A 14,291-nucleotide genomic window follows, 5' to 3' on the forward strand; every position below is an offset into this window, starting at 1 on the left:
CAGTACAGCATGTGCAGTACATTAAAACCAATCATGTAGCACTGCACCACTACTTGGAACAAACACCTTGTTACAATATTATGAAAACATCTGATCTACTGTCAGGCTACCGAAGAATGTAGTCAACATTTCGTGACATTTAGACAACACTTCTAGTTCTTTAAACATTTAAGTCAACATAAAGTCTTTTACTTTCATACTGAGAAAATGCATTTTAATTGGATGGTGAAAGGTGCCTCTATGAGGTACACTGTATAATTCTGATTCTTTCAGACTTTCCTCTGTTCAGTGTTTTTTTAAAACAGGAGATTCCCCGGAGGGTTGGAGATTTAGCTGCTCCATCTCAACCTTTCTCACTCGTTGTGAAACTAACCTCTGCCACTCACACACCAGACACGCGCCAAAATAGCCGGAGAAACTTTTCTCTGTCGATCTTTCACTGGCGTTCTATTGTTCAATAATTGTTCAAAGTGTTTCTAGGGATGCTGATTGTTAGTAGGCAGCTGTCTGACTCTGAGATGGGGACCGGGAACATATGATCGGGCGGGCCAAGTAATAAGAACGTTCCATTCCAATTAATCGAGGGTGGATGACAGATAAATCATTATAATGTGTTGAGTTTAATAAAGACACGGAACTCTCATCATGGTAAAACGCAATGAACGTGCGTCACTCTTTTACTTTCATTTTCGACAACGTAATTCTCTAAGGAAAACATATCAGGGCTCGACAATAACGCTTGTCCGGGATCATAGACTGTGTCCGGGACACGTGTTTTTTTCTTTTTTTGAAGGGAAAAGTGAGAGAGAATTGTACTAGCCCAACCGGACAAATGCCCTGATTAATTCTTTTTTTTTTTTTATATAAAAATAAAAAATAACTAGGGAATCACCGAAACCGTGAGGATGATTCTGTTTTATTTAATTTAATGTAAGTGGCGATTGAAAGCCTATAGTTGATAATAATATAGGCCTACTTAATGTACTGACGGTAACAAAGTTGCGTTGTTGAGGCTCATGCAGTTATTTATAACGTATTATAGTTAAGAAACAATATATAGCCTAGGCTACACACGACCAGAGAGCTGTTTTCCTGAATGCCATCAAGATTGAAACCGAGACTGATTTCATAACAGTTCAATAAACAAATAGTTAAAATTAAGTCACTTACATTTTAGACGCAATGACTGTTTTTGTTCTAATAGTTTAACACATTAGGGAAACACATTAGGCTATATGATGATCTACGAAAAATACAAATTAAATACCTTATTAGGATTTTACCACCTCCACCTCATTTTGAGCCAGGAAAAACCCTGATTCTAATACATCGACTTGTAGACGGGCCTGTATAATTCACTCTTCCACTTCTTCTAAAAGTTTCTGGTTCAAACATATATGGCTGATTTAAACCAGCATTTCCACCTGCCATTGTGCAGCATTCATTGCAGTAAAGTTGAGCGAGTGAATCAGGAATTCTGAGCTGGTGTGAGTGAGTGGAGGCGGGGCTCATTTACATAATCATGGTTCCACGTATACTTAATGAGGCAAGGGTGTAGAGTTACATTCAAGCTAATGTGAAGAAACGTTTAAGTGTGAAAGTTTGGTGATCAAAGATACGGTTTAAGAGATACAATTATTGACTATTTTTGTTCATTTCGAACAAAAAAGGGTTCATAGTGTACCTTTAAGTTAAGTTAGTTAAAGGGATACTCCACTTTTTTTGGAAATAGGCTCATTTTACAACTCCCCCAGAGTTAAACAGTTGAGTTTTACCGTTTTCGAATCCATTCAGCCGATCTCCGGGTCTGGCGGTAACAGTTTTAGCATAGCTTAGCATAGATCATTGAATCGGACAAGACCATTAGCATCTCTCTCAAAAAAATGACCAAAGAGTTTCGATATTTTTCCTATTTAAAACTTGACTCTTCTGTCAGCACCTGAAAATAGGTCTAATAGGTTAGACAAACTTAGTCCCGGTCACGTTGGAAGTTACAGAGCTGGGGACTATTTTCAGGTGCTGCGTCATATCATTACGCCTGCTGGACTCATGGTAGGCCAGCAAAGTTTCTTGATTATTACGCAAGAATGAGAGTATAGTTCCTAGCCATATCAGCCTAGAAAATCGCAACTTTTCATTTTCCGTCGGTCTTAGTACACGATGTTACTACAGAAGAGTCAAGTTTTAAATAGGAAAAATATCGAAACTCTTTGGTCATTTTTTTGAGAGAGATGCTAATGGTCCTGTCTGATTCAATGATCTATGCTAAGCTATGCTAAAAGTGGTACCGCCAGACCTGGAGATCGGCTGAATGGATTCGAAAACGGTAAAACTCAACTGTTTAACTCTGGGGGAGTTGTAAAATGAGCCTATTTCCCAAAAAAGTGGAGTATCCCTTTAAGCCAGTTACTCCCCAAAACTGAGAGAAACATGATTAAATTGATACTAAATCAGATTAAATAAAATACTAAAGTGTTTCAGCAGCAAACTGCAGAAACCAATGCTTGTTCTGATACATTTCTTATGGTTTCTAGTTCTTCCTGGGAGGGTTTGAGGTTTAATAACCTACTGCATCTCATCAGCACATTTGATTATTTGCAAGTTTGAAACATCAAAGGATTTTCAGTTTCAGTTTTGCACAGTGCGAATGTGATTTTTCTTCCACCCACAAGGCTGTTAGAAAACATCTGTACGATATGAACATCAACATTTGTCAAATGTGTGAGAGACGTGCGGAAGGATTGATCAGATAGATGCTGACGGTGAAAGTGAGAGGAGAGATGTGGAAACCGATAAGAGTGTAAGCGAGAGGTTTAATGTGGCAGCTGTGTTACCGTTCTCCTGGTTGGTGAACAGACGACTCGCGCTCGACACGCTTTTTCCAATGTCAGCCAGCGAACGCAGGTTGGACTTCTTGGTCTGGTGGCGATGTTTCCGTAGCAAAGTGTACATGACCATCTCCTTCAGGTCGGCCTTTAGCTGCCCGTTCTCGATCTGACTGTCAGTGATCATTTCTGAAAGGCAGAGACAGATTTCATCAAGCATATACTGGTGCTTTAAAGAACAGAAACCAAAACACTAATCTGAAGGTCTTTTGTAACCTCTTAAGAACCATGTAACAATTCAAGAACCTTATACAGCCGAAATGAAGACTGAAGTGCGGTTTTACCAACGATCTGCTGAAGTGAGTTTGCCTCCATGTCCAGCATGATGGTTCCTTTCTCGATGCAGTTTTTCAGCTGGAAGAGCGAGTGAAGAGACAGAGTGGCCACATGGGGTTTACTCCACCGTTCTCCACCCTTCTCCACCTTCTCCTCAAACTTTATCCATCTGAGAGAAACAGAAAACACACTTAAATGTTTAGATAACAGCTGAATCTTGAAAAAAAATTAAATTTAGAGCACCGTGACCCTGTATTATTAAAATACCACGATAATACAATTTTTTGGGACATTTATCACAATGCCATGTTTTTTCAGAATGACATTTACCATCATAAGTTATAACACCTTTTATTTTTGGTCATGCACATTGATCATACACGTGTTTTACCATGGTACGTGTAAATATAAATCTTTGTGTGAGTGTGTGTGTATGTGTGTGTACATGTTTTTCTATCCCACTGGGGACTTCTGATTCAAAGTTTTTTTTTTGTATTTGTCAAGGATGTATTAAACTGATCAAAAGTGGCAGTTAATACATAAATAACGTCACGAAAGATTTCTATTTCAAATAATTGCATAATCAGAAATGCATCAGATCAGCATATTAGATCATGTGACACTAAAGACTGGAGGAATGATGCTGTAAAAAATCAGATTTGAATCACAAATGACTCTCTGAGACCCCAAAATGTTGAATGGTACATGAATATGGCAATCATTTAATATCATGCTTTTACCATCACTGTTTGCAAGGAAATATTATTATTATTTATACTTACTATAGGAACACATCATTTATATTTTTGTTGGTTTAAGCTTATACCATTTGGCAAAACAGAAGGAGATAGATAGCTGTGTAACTTTAGATTTCTGCTTACTAACTGAAAGCTTTTTGATGTAAAATAAGAATCAAAATGATTCAAAGCTTCTGGCCCTGTTATCAGCTTACCCATGTCTACTTGAGCGAATATCTGTCTTAGAGAAACGATACCCAACCACACACAGATATCCTTTAGAGCCCTGTAATCTTGTGCAGAGAGGCTGGTGAGCTGAGTTTAGCCAAGCGTGGGTATGATATCCGAGACAAAAGTGATACACACACACACACACACACGGCGGCCTGCAGTTTTGATATGTTACCTGAGACACAGGTAAACCCAGAAACCCATGAGAACTCTGTGAACTCCATCCACACACACACATGCACACATGCACACACATAAAAACAATGGGCTCTTTGTTAGCAAATGGTTTCATTTCAAAATGAGCCATGTAGATCTTAACATGTAAATCTGGACCATGCAAATTCAAAGAAAGAAACCGTTCCATGAAAGGAGAGCCATTTGTGTCCGTAACATCTGATGGACTAGAACAAAACACAAAAACCTGCTATTGACTGCTATGTGAGATTAAATATATCCATTCAAAATGAATTATAAACATTCTATTGAAATATTATTTCATGTCGTATTTGCAGTTTAATTTGTTGTATTTGCATGTCCATATAACCCAAATAAATAAATATATTCTAAAACTTTGCACTGGTTTGCCCTTAATAAATCACATCATAAATCACATATATGTAAACTAAATTAAAATAAAATAATATAAATAAATAACATAAAGACAATTTATTTATTTTATCCAAGAACACCCTCAAGAATTTCTCTCAAAATAATAGTGAAGAGTTTAAACGTCATAATGAAAAGGAAGTGAAATCATAAAAGTTTTCAGAGAAGCAATTTCAAAAGCTTGTTCCATTGGCATTCAACATCCGCTGTTATTTTTCATGTTTCATGTTCAAGCATAACATATCCGAACCAAGTTCCGCCTTGTCATTTAAAAACACTTTAGCACTCGTTTCATAGAATGACTCAAAAACATGATTTAACGGTTAAATAACAGTTTCAGAAATTACTAGTTTGCAAGACCTGTGTGTGTGTGAGTGTGAGTGTGTGTGTTCTTGTATATATGGTTTATGAGGACACAAATGTGTATAATGACATGGGTATTACAACGTAAACATAGGTTAACGAGGTCCTCGTAGACCAAATATATAAAAATATATATACTAAACAGAATTATTACTCACTGTGTGAGTGAGTGAGTAAGAGTGAAAGTGTGAGTGTGAGTGTGTGTCAGTTGATATGTTCGTGGCAGGAAAAGATCATCCGTCACTCAATACACACAGGAAATCAAAACTACTTGGACCAGATGAAAGCTGCATTGTCTTTTTGCTGACGTGTCTTTCCTCGGTTTCTTTGTCTCTTGCTTTTTGATCAAGTTCATAAGTGTAACTGAGCCAAAATAGTAAAAATGTTGTCATTATTTACTCCCTCTCATGCTGTTTATGTGCAAAACAAAACAGTCTGGAATGATGGCAAATAGATTTTTGGGTAACAAAAAAAGAGAAAAATGAAAGAATGTCCAGATCTGTTTCTCAGATACATTTTGTTCTTGTGTAATTTATTATTGTTTTCTGCTTAACCCTTATTCTGAAATCAGAAGGCTTGTCTAATAGCATACGTGAGCGGCGAACACAGACAGGAATGTGTAAAATCCTAAGATCAGTTGAGGTGGCACTAAAATCGTGAGCATTTGGTAAATGACGCGAGTGTTGAATACTTCTGTTGTTTTAGCGGAGACAAATGAGAGGTCTCCCCCTTTCAAGCGTATGTTTCTAACCTACATATCCATCTGAGAACAAAATAGCTGGAAATCTGCTGAAGTCAACAAAATTAGAAAATGATGCAAAATGGTTAATAAACACAATGATGGGATTCCTGTGGCTCAAAGTGTCTGCAAAATGCATCAATGTAAATGCCAAAATGTGCAAATGAGCCAATCAAATGCCAGAATACTGTGATTTGTTCCATGCAGATTAGCCAATGAAATTCAAGAACTAAACACCTTAGGAACATAAAATTAATTTGGAATAGTATACCAGCATGCTATTCTTACCATTTCTGCAATATAAAGTTATGGCAGAAACAGAAAGAGTAGTATGATAACATGCTATTTTGAATTAAGACAAGCCTTGCGTCCCGATTTGCATACTATTTGTCCGAAATACTGTTAGATATTAGTATTCTTAAATAATAGTTAGGGTGGATAGTGTGCTAATTGGGGTTCAGGGATAATAGCCTCTAAAAATATAGCACACTATTATATTTCTGCAATATAAAGATATGGCAGAAACAATAAGAGTGCTATTCTGAAATAAAACAAGTATTGCATCGCAATTTGCATACAATTCGGCCTGAATAGTATTCGAGATTAATACTATTTAGGGTGGATATTATGCAAATTGGGATTCATGGATAATTCAAAAATTCTAATATTAGCAGATTAATCTTACTATTTATGCAATATAAAGATATGGCAGAAACAGTATTATAATAACATGCTATTCTGAATTAAGACAAGCCTCGCATCTTAATTCGCATCGTTTTCGCCCGAATTTCTGTTCAATATAGTTATACTATATCGATACAGTTCGATATAGTATTCTTGACTTGAGTGTGTAGTGTGCAAATTGGGATCCTGGGATAATAGGCTAGAAAAAAAATCCTCTTTCATAACAGTAGAAGAAGACAGTTTACATTAACCGCTATAGCGCCCCTTGTGGCCATACTGAGAGTATAATGTAAGATGAACTGTGAAATCAAGATGCATTTTTGTTCTGTCTAAATCTTCTGCTTAAAATATTTCTTGAGCGTTTGTACACTTTACCTGGCCGTTTCCTTCCACTCCATCTCTTGACCGTCGACGGAAAGAAGCTCGTCGAGTTCGGTGAAGAGTTGCGGTGGAGGTGGGCCGCTGTCATCTTCCCCCAAAATAAAGCGGATCCGCTCTGCTGCCGGAGAAACTGATGAGGAAACAACAAACAAGGTGTGACAGGCCAGCTTATAACATAAAGACTGCTAGCCAATACAATCAAACTACAGATCATAAACCAGAAACAGACAATTACACAACAGGACAATAGCACTCTGTCTGCTTAAGGTGGGAATGTAATAGAAATAGAAATATATTGTTTCCTGCATAGGTGTTATGTAACATCAAGATTGAATGAGCTTTCTTGTAAATGTGAGTGTTACACCCAAAAAGCAGTCAGTACGTGAGACTTTATTTCCTGGAGAAACAGAAATAGATAGTGTTGCGAAAGCAGACTGAGCCAGAACTGACCCCCTCTTTGAGATTTCAATCTGAATTTGACAGGGAAGTTGCCTTGAGATGCAAAGCACAAAATAAATGCATGAGGAAAATGCATGAGGAAGCCTATGTCAGCATTTCTCATAACCACACTGTTGTATACTGAATGTTATAATGTGAAAGTTGCGCCACACCTTTTCTAAACGTGCACACGTTTAAATTACAAAGACTTAATTCTCCGCACAGGCAAGGCCTTTTTTAAAGGTCAAACTAGACAAAACAAACGGTTTAAGATGAGACTTTTGGGATACTGATGAGATCTGTGTCTACGTCTGGGAAATTAGGTCCAAAAAAACAGTGATTTCTGTGATTCTGGCCTTCCCTGTTAGTTAGGGAAGTCAGCACATGGGGAAATCTCTCGTTTGCATTGCAACAGGACTGGATATTTTGATTCAAAGTCTGCATTGGGACATACCAAGTGTATTTACATGTGTATCAAGATCAACGCATGTCATGCATGTGCACAGATGTGCATGCTTCTTTTCAGTCTAGCCTCAGGTCAAGGTAAAGTTTTGTGTGTGTGTGTGTGTGTGTGTGTGTGTGTGTGTGTGTGTGTGTGTGTGTGTGTGTGTGTGTGTGTGTGTGTGTGTGTGTGTGAGAGAGAGAGAGACTGTTTATGTCTTTGTCAAACTCATAATTTCAAATGGTCAACTCTGAATTTTAGGTAAGTTCTGAATTCTTCCACTTAACTGTTGTGACATCAAATAAAAGCAACTACACTTTTCTTAGTAATTTCTCATCACATATCAACAGTAGATGGATCTATTTTGGCTTCTTTCGAATATCTTTCAGCAAGAAATTTAAAAAAAGTTAAAATGCGCGACTAAAAAACATTTATGATTCTGCATTTAAGCAGCTTTATGACATATATAGAGACATATGTGACCCTGGACCACAAAAACAGTCACATGGGTAAACATTTTTGAAATTGAGATTTATACACCACATGAAAGGTGAATAAATAAGCTTTCCATTGATGTGTGGTTTGTTGATAGGACAATATTTGGCCGAGATACGACTATTTGAAGATCTGGAATCTGAGGGTGCCAAAAAATCGAAGCATTGAGAAAATCGCCTTTAAAGTTGTCCATTTGTGTTCGCGATTGTGCTGCATTCACTCACAAAAATAAATGTTTTCTATATTTACAGTAGGAAATTTACAAAATATCTTCATGAAACATGATCATTACTTAATATCCTCATGATTTTTGGCATAAAAGAAAAATCTATAATTTTGACCCATACAATGTATTGTTGGCTATTACCACAAATATACCCGTGCGACTTGTGACTGGTTTTGTGATCCAGGGTCACATATTTGTTTATTTGATGGTCAGATGTGATGAAAAGATGCTCTTTGCATCATCTCAAATCTTGCTAGAGAACATGATCATCAGATTTTGTTCATATCAGTTCCAGTCCTGCCGTCATTGAATCAGACGAGACAAACCGAATACTGAGGTTCTGAATAATCACTCAATTTGTTATGCTGATAATATAATATGCAATTACAACAACTGTATCAAAGTTGAAAAATGCACGATAACCGATAGCAGATTTTATCCTTAAACATATCGAAGGCTTTTTAGCACTGCCTTTCTTTCTCTGTGCACTGTTTAGCACATTTGGAGCAAGCATGCTAAGCTAAGCTAAGCTAAACTAGTCAAAGCTGGAGGATTGTTGTCCTCCCTCAGTGGCCTGAAACAGCCCCTTCGGAGTAAATAAGGCCATGGTGTACATGACAGAGAGAGGGGAAGAACATCCCTTCGGCCCACGCTTAACTCAATGCCTCCTAACCTGAGCTAAAAGTTAACACCTCTTACCACAAGTGGCTAGAATTACCCATTATACACTAGCTAGCAAATCCTCAACACTGAAACTAGCGGTATTGTTGCAATCAGCTGACCACTAATGCTAAATCCAGCCACAAATCCAGGCCATGAGAAGCTATACAAACTATTTGTGTGAGAAATGTGTTTGTTAGTTTAACCCAGTGACTTACTGTAAGTAATGACTGTGTGAAACGTGTGATTTCTGCGGTCTCACACGATCTACAGTCGAAGGAGCGATGGAGAGGTAGAATGGGTTCACAGAAGATAAGCGCAGATAAAGGTGACTGTGCACTTGTTTAGCTTGATGCTTTGCCTTTTCAGCCATGCCACTGATAAGGAGAGATTAGCACACACAAAGACCTTTAACTGAGGCTGTAAGGACCGCTTTATCTCGTTCTCTCTCTCCATCGCTCTCTAATTCTCCAGAACATCAAGAAGTGCTCTGGGATAATCTGTAAAATAGGTTTTCTTCTAAGACATACTTGTAGAATTGTGTATTGGTTTATTTAAAACACGAAAGGAGATGTCTGAGCTGCTCTTTTCCTTGCAAGAAAAATAATGACTATACTGCCAAAATCCCCAAAGGGTACTATAAAAATATAATTATAGTCAATAAGACTACAATCCAAGACTTGCGAAGTAACATAATAGCACTGTGTCAGGAATAGTTCAAAATTTAAGTCATTGTATACTAGTCATGTGACATGCGCATGTGACATTTCTGCCTAACTTTCACTGGTGAAAAAAATGAAATCCACACTTAAAAAAAGAAAACCTTTTTACAAACCACATACCAGCAACAAAGTCCCTTTAGGGCGAGTCATTTCACTCTGCGGCGTCTTTGAAGCACCCCTCGGGCAGCTATTTCACTCATTCAAGTACAGCTGCTGTCTCTTAGAATGAGGAAATATCAGATTCTCCAAAGCTGTTCACCAAGCTTATGAATAAAATTCATTTTTGAAATCACCAATGAAACCTGACAACAACGGTCTCATAAATGTTGTTTTCTAAATGCACAAACCATGACAAAAAAACCCCCAGCATTTATACAGTCAGAAGTGCGCGTCTCAGAACACTGACTGGCTGCGTCCGAAATCGCATACTCTCTTGAGTATGTGCTTATTTTAAATATGTAAGTACTAAATAGTATGTTCTATATAGTATGAATATGTGTTGCATGAATATAATCTAGATGTACTACATTCGCAATGTTGTCATGGTTATGTGACCTACCAGCGTCAGTCGCGTCGCTTCACTGCCATTCATAAATCCTCTGCCGTGGCCTAATGGGATAGTAAAGTGTCCATCGTATGCATTTTATTGGCCAGCAGCCATATCACCCTGTAGCTCAAGCCCACTGAAGCTAAGCAGGGTTGAGCCTGGTCAGTACCTGGATGGGAGACCTCCTGGGAAAACCAGGTTGCTGCTGGAAGAGGTGTTAGTGAGGCCAGTAGAGGGCGTTCACCCTGTGGCCTGTGTGGGTCCTAACGCCCCAGCGTAGTGATGAGGACACTATACTGTCAAAGAGCACTGTCCTTCAGATGAGACATTAAACCGAGGTCCTGACTCTCTGTGGTCACAAAAATCCCAGGATGTCTTTCGAAACGAGTAGGGGTGTAACCCTGGCATCCTGGCCAAAATTGCTCAATGGCCTCTTTCCATCATGGCCTCCTAATCATCCCCATATATATATATATATATATATATACTAATTGGCTTCATCACTCTGTCTCCTCTCCACCAATAAGCTGGTGTGTGGTGGGCGATCTGGCGCAAAATGGCTGCCGTCGCATCATCCAGGTGGATGCTGCACATTGGTGATGGTTGAGGAGATTCCCTCCTTCCATGTAAAGCGCTATATAAATGTAATGAATTATCATTATTATTATTATTTCGCTGATAGTAGTAGGTCATCTGGGTATTTTTTGCCTACTCTTTTATGAGTACTGTGAATTCAGACATAATTCTTTTGTTACATGCTGTATATATATAGTAGGGAAGTATGTGATTTCGGATGCAGCCAAAGTTTCTAAAGCAACCGGAGCTTCTAACAGCTGCTGTGACGCAATGACTTTAACAGTTGCCAATTGGCTCTTTTATTTAAAAAGCGAGACTTTATTCTGCCATATTGCGCAATGCACTTTCTCCCATTCGTAGTAATATCAGTGCAGTCTTTGTATATCTAAAGTCTTTGTCTACATACTATTTTGATCACAGAGATACAGGAGCAGTTGGGCAGTTTTTCTGCATTTGAGGGCCGTGTCACTTACTGAGTGGTTTGAGGATGCTGGAGGAGGGATCATCTGCGTTCTCTGTGTCCGATTTGTCGCTCACGTTTTCCGTCACACGTTCCCTCCTCTCTTTGTGATTGGATCGTCGTCTGTGTCGCCGGCGGCGACGGTAACTCTTAGGCACATGAACGCCAATGTAGACTGTGTGATGACCTACACACAGGCACAAGGCATGGTAAGATTACAGGATTACCAACAAACACACACATACACTCTTACAGATACACAGATACATACATATCAGAGTGACAGGTTATAAATTAAAGCCTAAAAATAGATGAACAGATAACCAGATAAAGAATAATGATGTCATTGCTTTAGTAAATACAGCGCGTTTAATATGTGTGCCTGCTGCTGTCAATGATTATCCTACCAATGTATAATCGATTTGATGGAAGCCAAAAACATTGGGAGAAAATCTGCAGAATTTTGTAATATGGATTTCAACATGGAAGATTGTGTTACTCAGAGTTGAGACTTTTTACAGTATTAAAGCAAAAAACGCAACCGTATAAGACATTTATTTTCAATGAGAGTTGGTCATTTCCAATGCTCAAATTCAACTAAAAGCTAAATAGAAATATTATTAATATAATTCATATTACAAATAATATGAATATAATTCTTATAAAAAAATTATAATATTAAAAACTAATCAACTAAAACTATTAAAAATGACAAAGCACATCAAATTACAAAAAAAATGTAATAAAAAAGCTAATTCAAAATATTAATAAATACTGAAAAATAGTAAAACAACACTGGTGTGATGACGACCAATAGTATCGCATTGTAATTCACTTTCTAAAGTGTTTGCACGGGTGAAACGGGAAAAATCTCAAGATGACTCAGAAAAAAAGTTAAATTTTTACAACATTTCTTTTCTTTGGAAGAACAGGTACTGATGAATCATTCACAATGAGACCAGGAACATGCGTAAGAAAGAAAATCAGTCTGTTTCTGTGTTGGCATGCATTTGTGTTTGTGTGAGGGAAAAACTGACTCGTATCTCATACTTGTTAGATTATAGATAAATGGTAACAACTTCCTGTACAGCTGATCAGGCAGGAAATGGTAAAACATCTCCAGGAAGTGGATGTAAAAACAGAAAGCACACACGCTTAGATGAACACACACTCACAGAACAATATAAGGACTAATTGCTCATCAATTTAGTCATCCATCAATCATGCTTCAGTCATCCTTCATTCATTTCATGTCTGACTTTAAACAAATATGTCCACCAGACGTTATCTGATAGCACTAGTGTGTGTGTGTGTGTGTGTGTCCATCATGTGAAAGTCCAAAGTTCAGGGATGATGAGAGACAGAGAGAGAGAAACAAATATAGAAAGCGCATGAGTGTGTGAAATGCTCATGTTTGCAAATGTGTGTTTGATCTGCTTTTGATGTGAAGATATTTTTAGATGTCTAAACCTGTAATACTTTATACATTCCACAACTGAAAGGGGAATTCACTCTGAGTGAACTGTGCCGAGTCAATTATTTGTAAGCTGCAAACATGGACAAAACTGGGGCTGCAAATTTGAATATGGCCCACAGTGTCAATATTCACTCATTAAACACATTAAAATGATTCTATGATGAGCAACATTTGCATGGAAAGAGACATGACAATAATTTATTTTAATGTAGAATATATATTTTTTTTTATATTTTATCAATAAAATATATAATAACTAATACTATAATATAATAAAACAAATAAATATATATATATATATATATATATATATATATATATATAAACAAATTGCATATATGTATTTGCATACATTATATATACACACACACAGTATTTGTATTATATATATATTGTATTATATATATTTTATATAAATATATTTAGGTGGTATATGTAAATAAGACAAAGGGTTTTGCACTGAAATATAGTGTGCTACAGTGACGCCCATTTAGTCAGTTCCAGTGTGGAAACAGATTTGGTGAGTGAGTGTGTGTGTGTGTGTGTGTGTGTGTGTGTGTGTGTGTGTGTGTGTGTGTGTGTGTGTATTAAGATAGTAAACATCTTCACGTGTAGAGCTTTGGTTTGTTACATCTGCATCACTCATAATCCTCTCCTGCTCTTAAACACAAATCACTACCAATGCAAGAATAAAAAATTAAATAAAAAACACAGCTGGCCCTCAACAGAGAGTGAGACTGGAGTGAGTGAAAGTGAGCGTGAAACTCAATCCACAGTACGTAAGAGTCTTAGGGATCTGCAGTCGTCACAAAGGAGATCGTATATCACACAATATATTTAAGTGTGTGTGTGTGTGTGTGTATGTGTGTGTGCGCATATTTCATACCCTCAACCTCCTCGTCACACACGTTTTTGATGTAAGACGCTCCCCTGTCCACTATGGCTTCATCCTCCATTCTGTAAAAGAAAAACCATAGAGAGGGAAAGTCAAATACAAAGAAACTATAACCCAGGCTATATCAAGAAAGAGTAAACATGTTTAATCTCGCGCTGCACGCGCACGTTTCTAAGAACATTGTTTCTTCTGAAGGAGTTCAGTCACTTGTGTTTTAACCTTTCCCTTTTACCTTTACTTGTTTATCAGGTGTGTAAACCTGAACCAGTCTGGTTGTGATTCAAGTCATCACATGTCTTTCATTGAGGATTGGATGCATTGGATGACTTGAGGGTGAACTCTTAAGACTTGAAACAATAAGAAACCACATAGAACTCAACATATTTTAACAACAATATAGCATCGCCCTGGGAACCACCCATAGTATCTTTGTGTGGAGGTGGAAAATTGC

The 14,291-nt window shown here is 37.5% G+C and overlaps 1 protein-coding gene across 4 annotated transcripts in view; it reads right to left on the reverse strand.

The window, feature by feature from the left end:
- slc4a4b (solute carrier family 4 member 4b) overlaps positions 1 to 14,291 on the reverse strand; it is a 54,563-nt gene that overhangs the window by 24,845 nt on the left and 15,427 nt on the right. For all 4 annotated transcript variants that reach the window (XM_084386597.1, XM_084386596.1, XM_084386595.1 and 1 more), the window contains exons 2-6: positions 13,832 to 13,902; positions 11,482 to 11,655; positions 6,897 to 7,032; positions 3,170 to 3,330; positions 2,835 to 3,014 (exon numbers count right to left, since the gene is read on the reverse strand). In XM_084386597.1, coding sequence (XP_084242723.1) covers positions 2,835 to 3,014; positions 3,170 to 3,330; positions 6,897 to 7,032; positions 11,482 to 11,655; positions 13,832 to 13,902 — 722 coding nt within the window. The remainder of the gene's footprint in view (positions 1 to 2,834; positions 3,015 to 3,169; positions 3,331 to 6,896; positions 7,033 to 11,481; positions 11,656 to 13,831; positions 13,903 to 14,291) is intronic.

Source organism: Rutilus rutilus (genome assembly GCF_951802725.1).
Source record: "Rutilus rutilus genome assembly, chromosome: 18".
NCBI classification, from domain to species: domain Eukaryota; kingdom Metazoa; phylum Chordata; class Actinopteri; order Cypriniformes; family Leuciscidae; genus Rutilus; species Rutilus rutilus.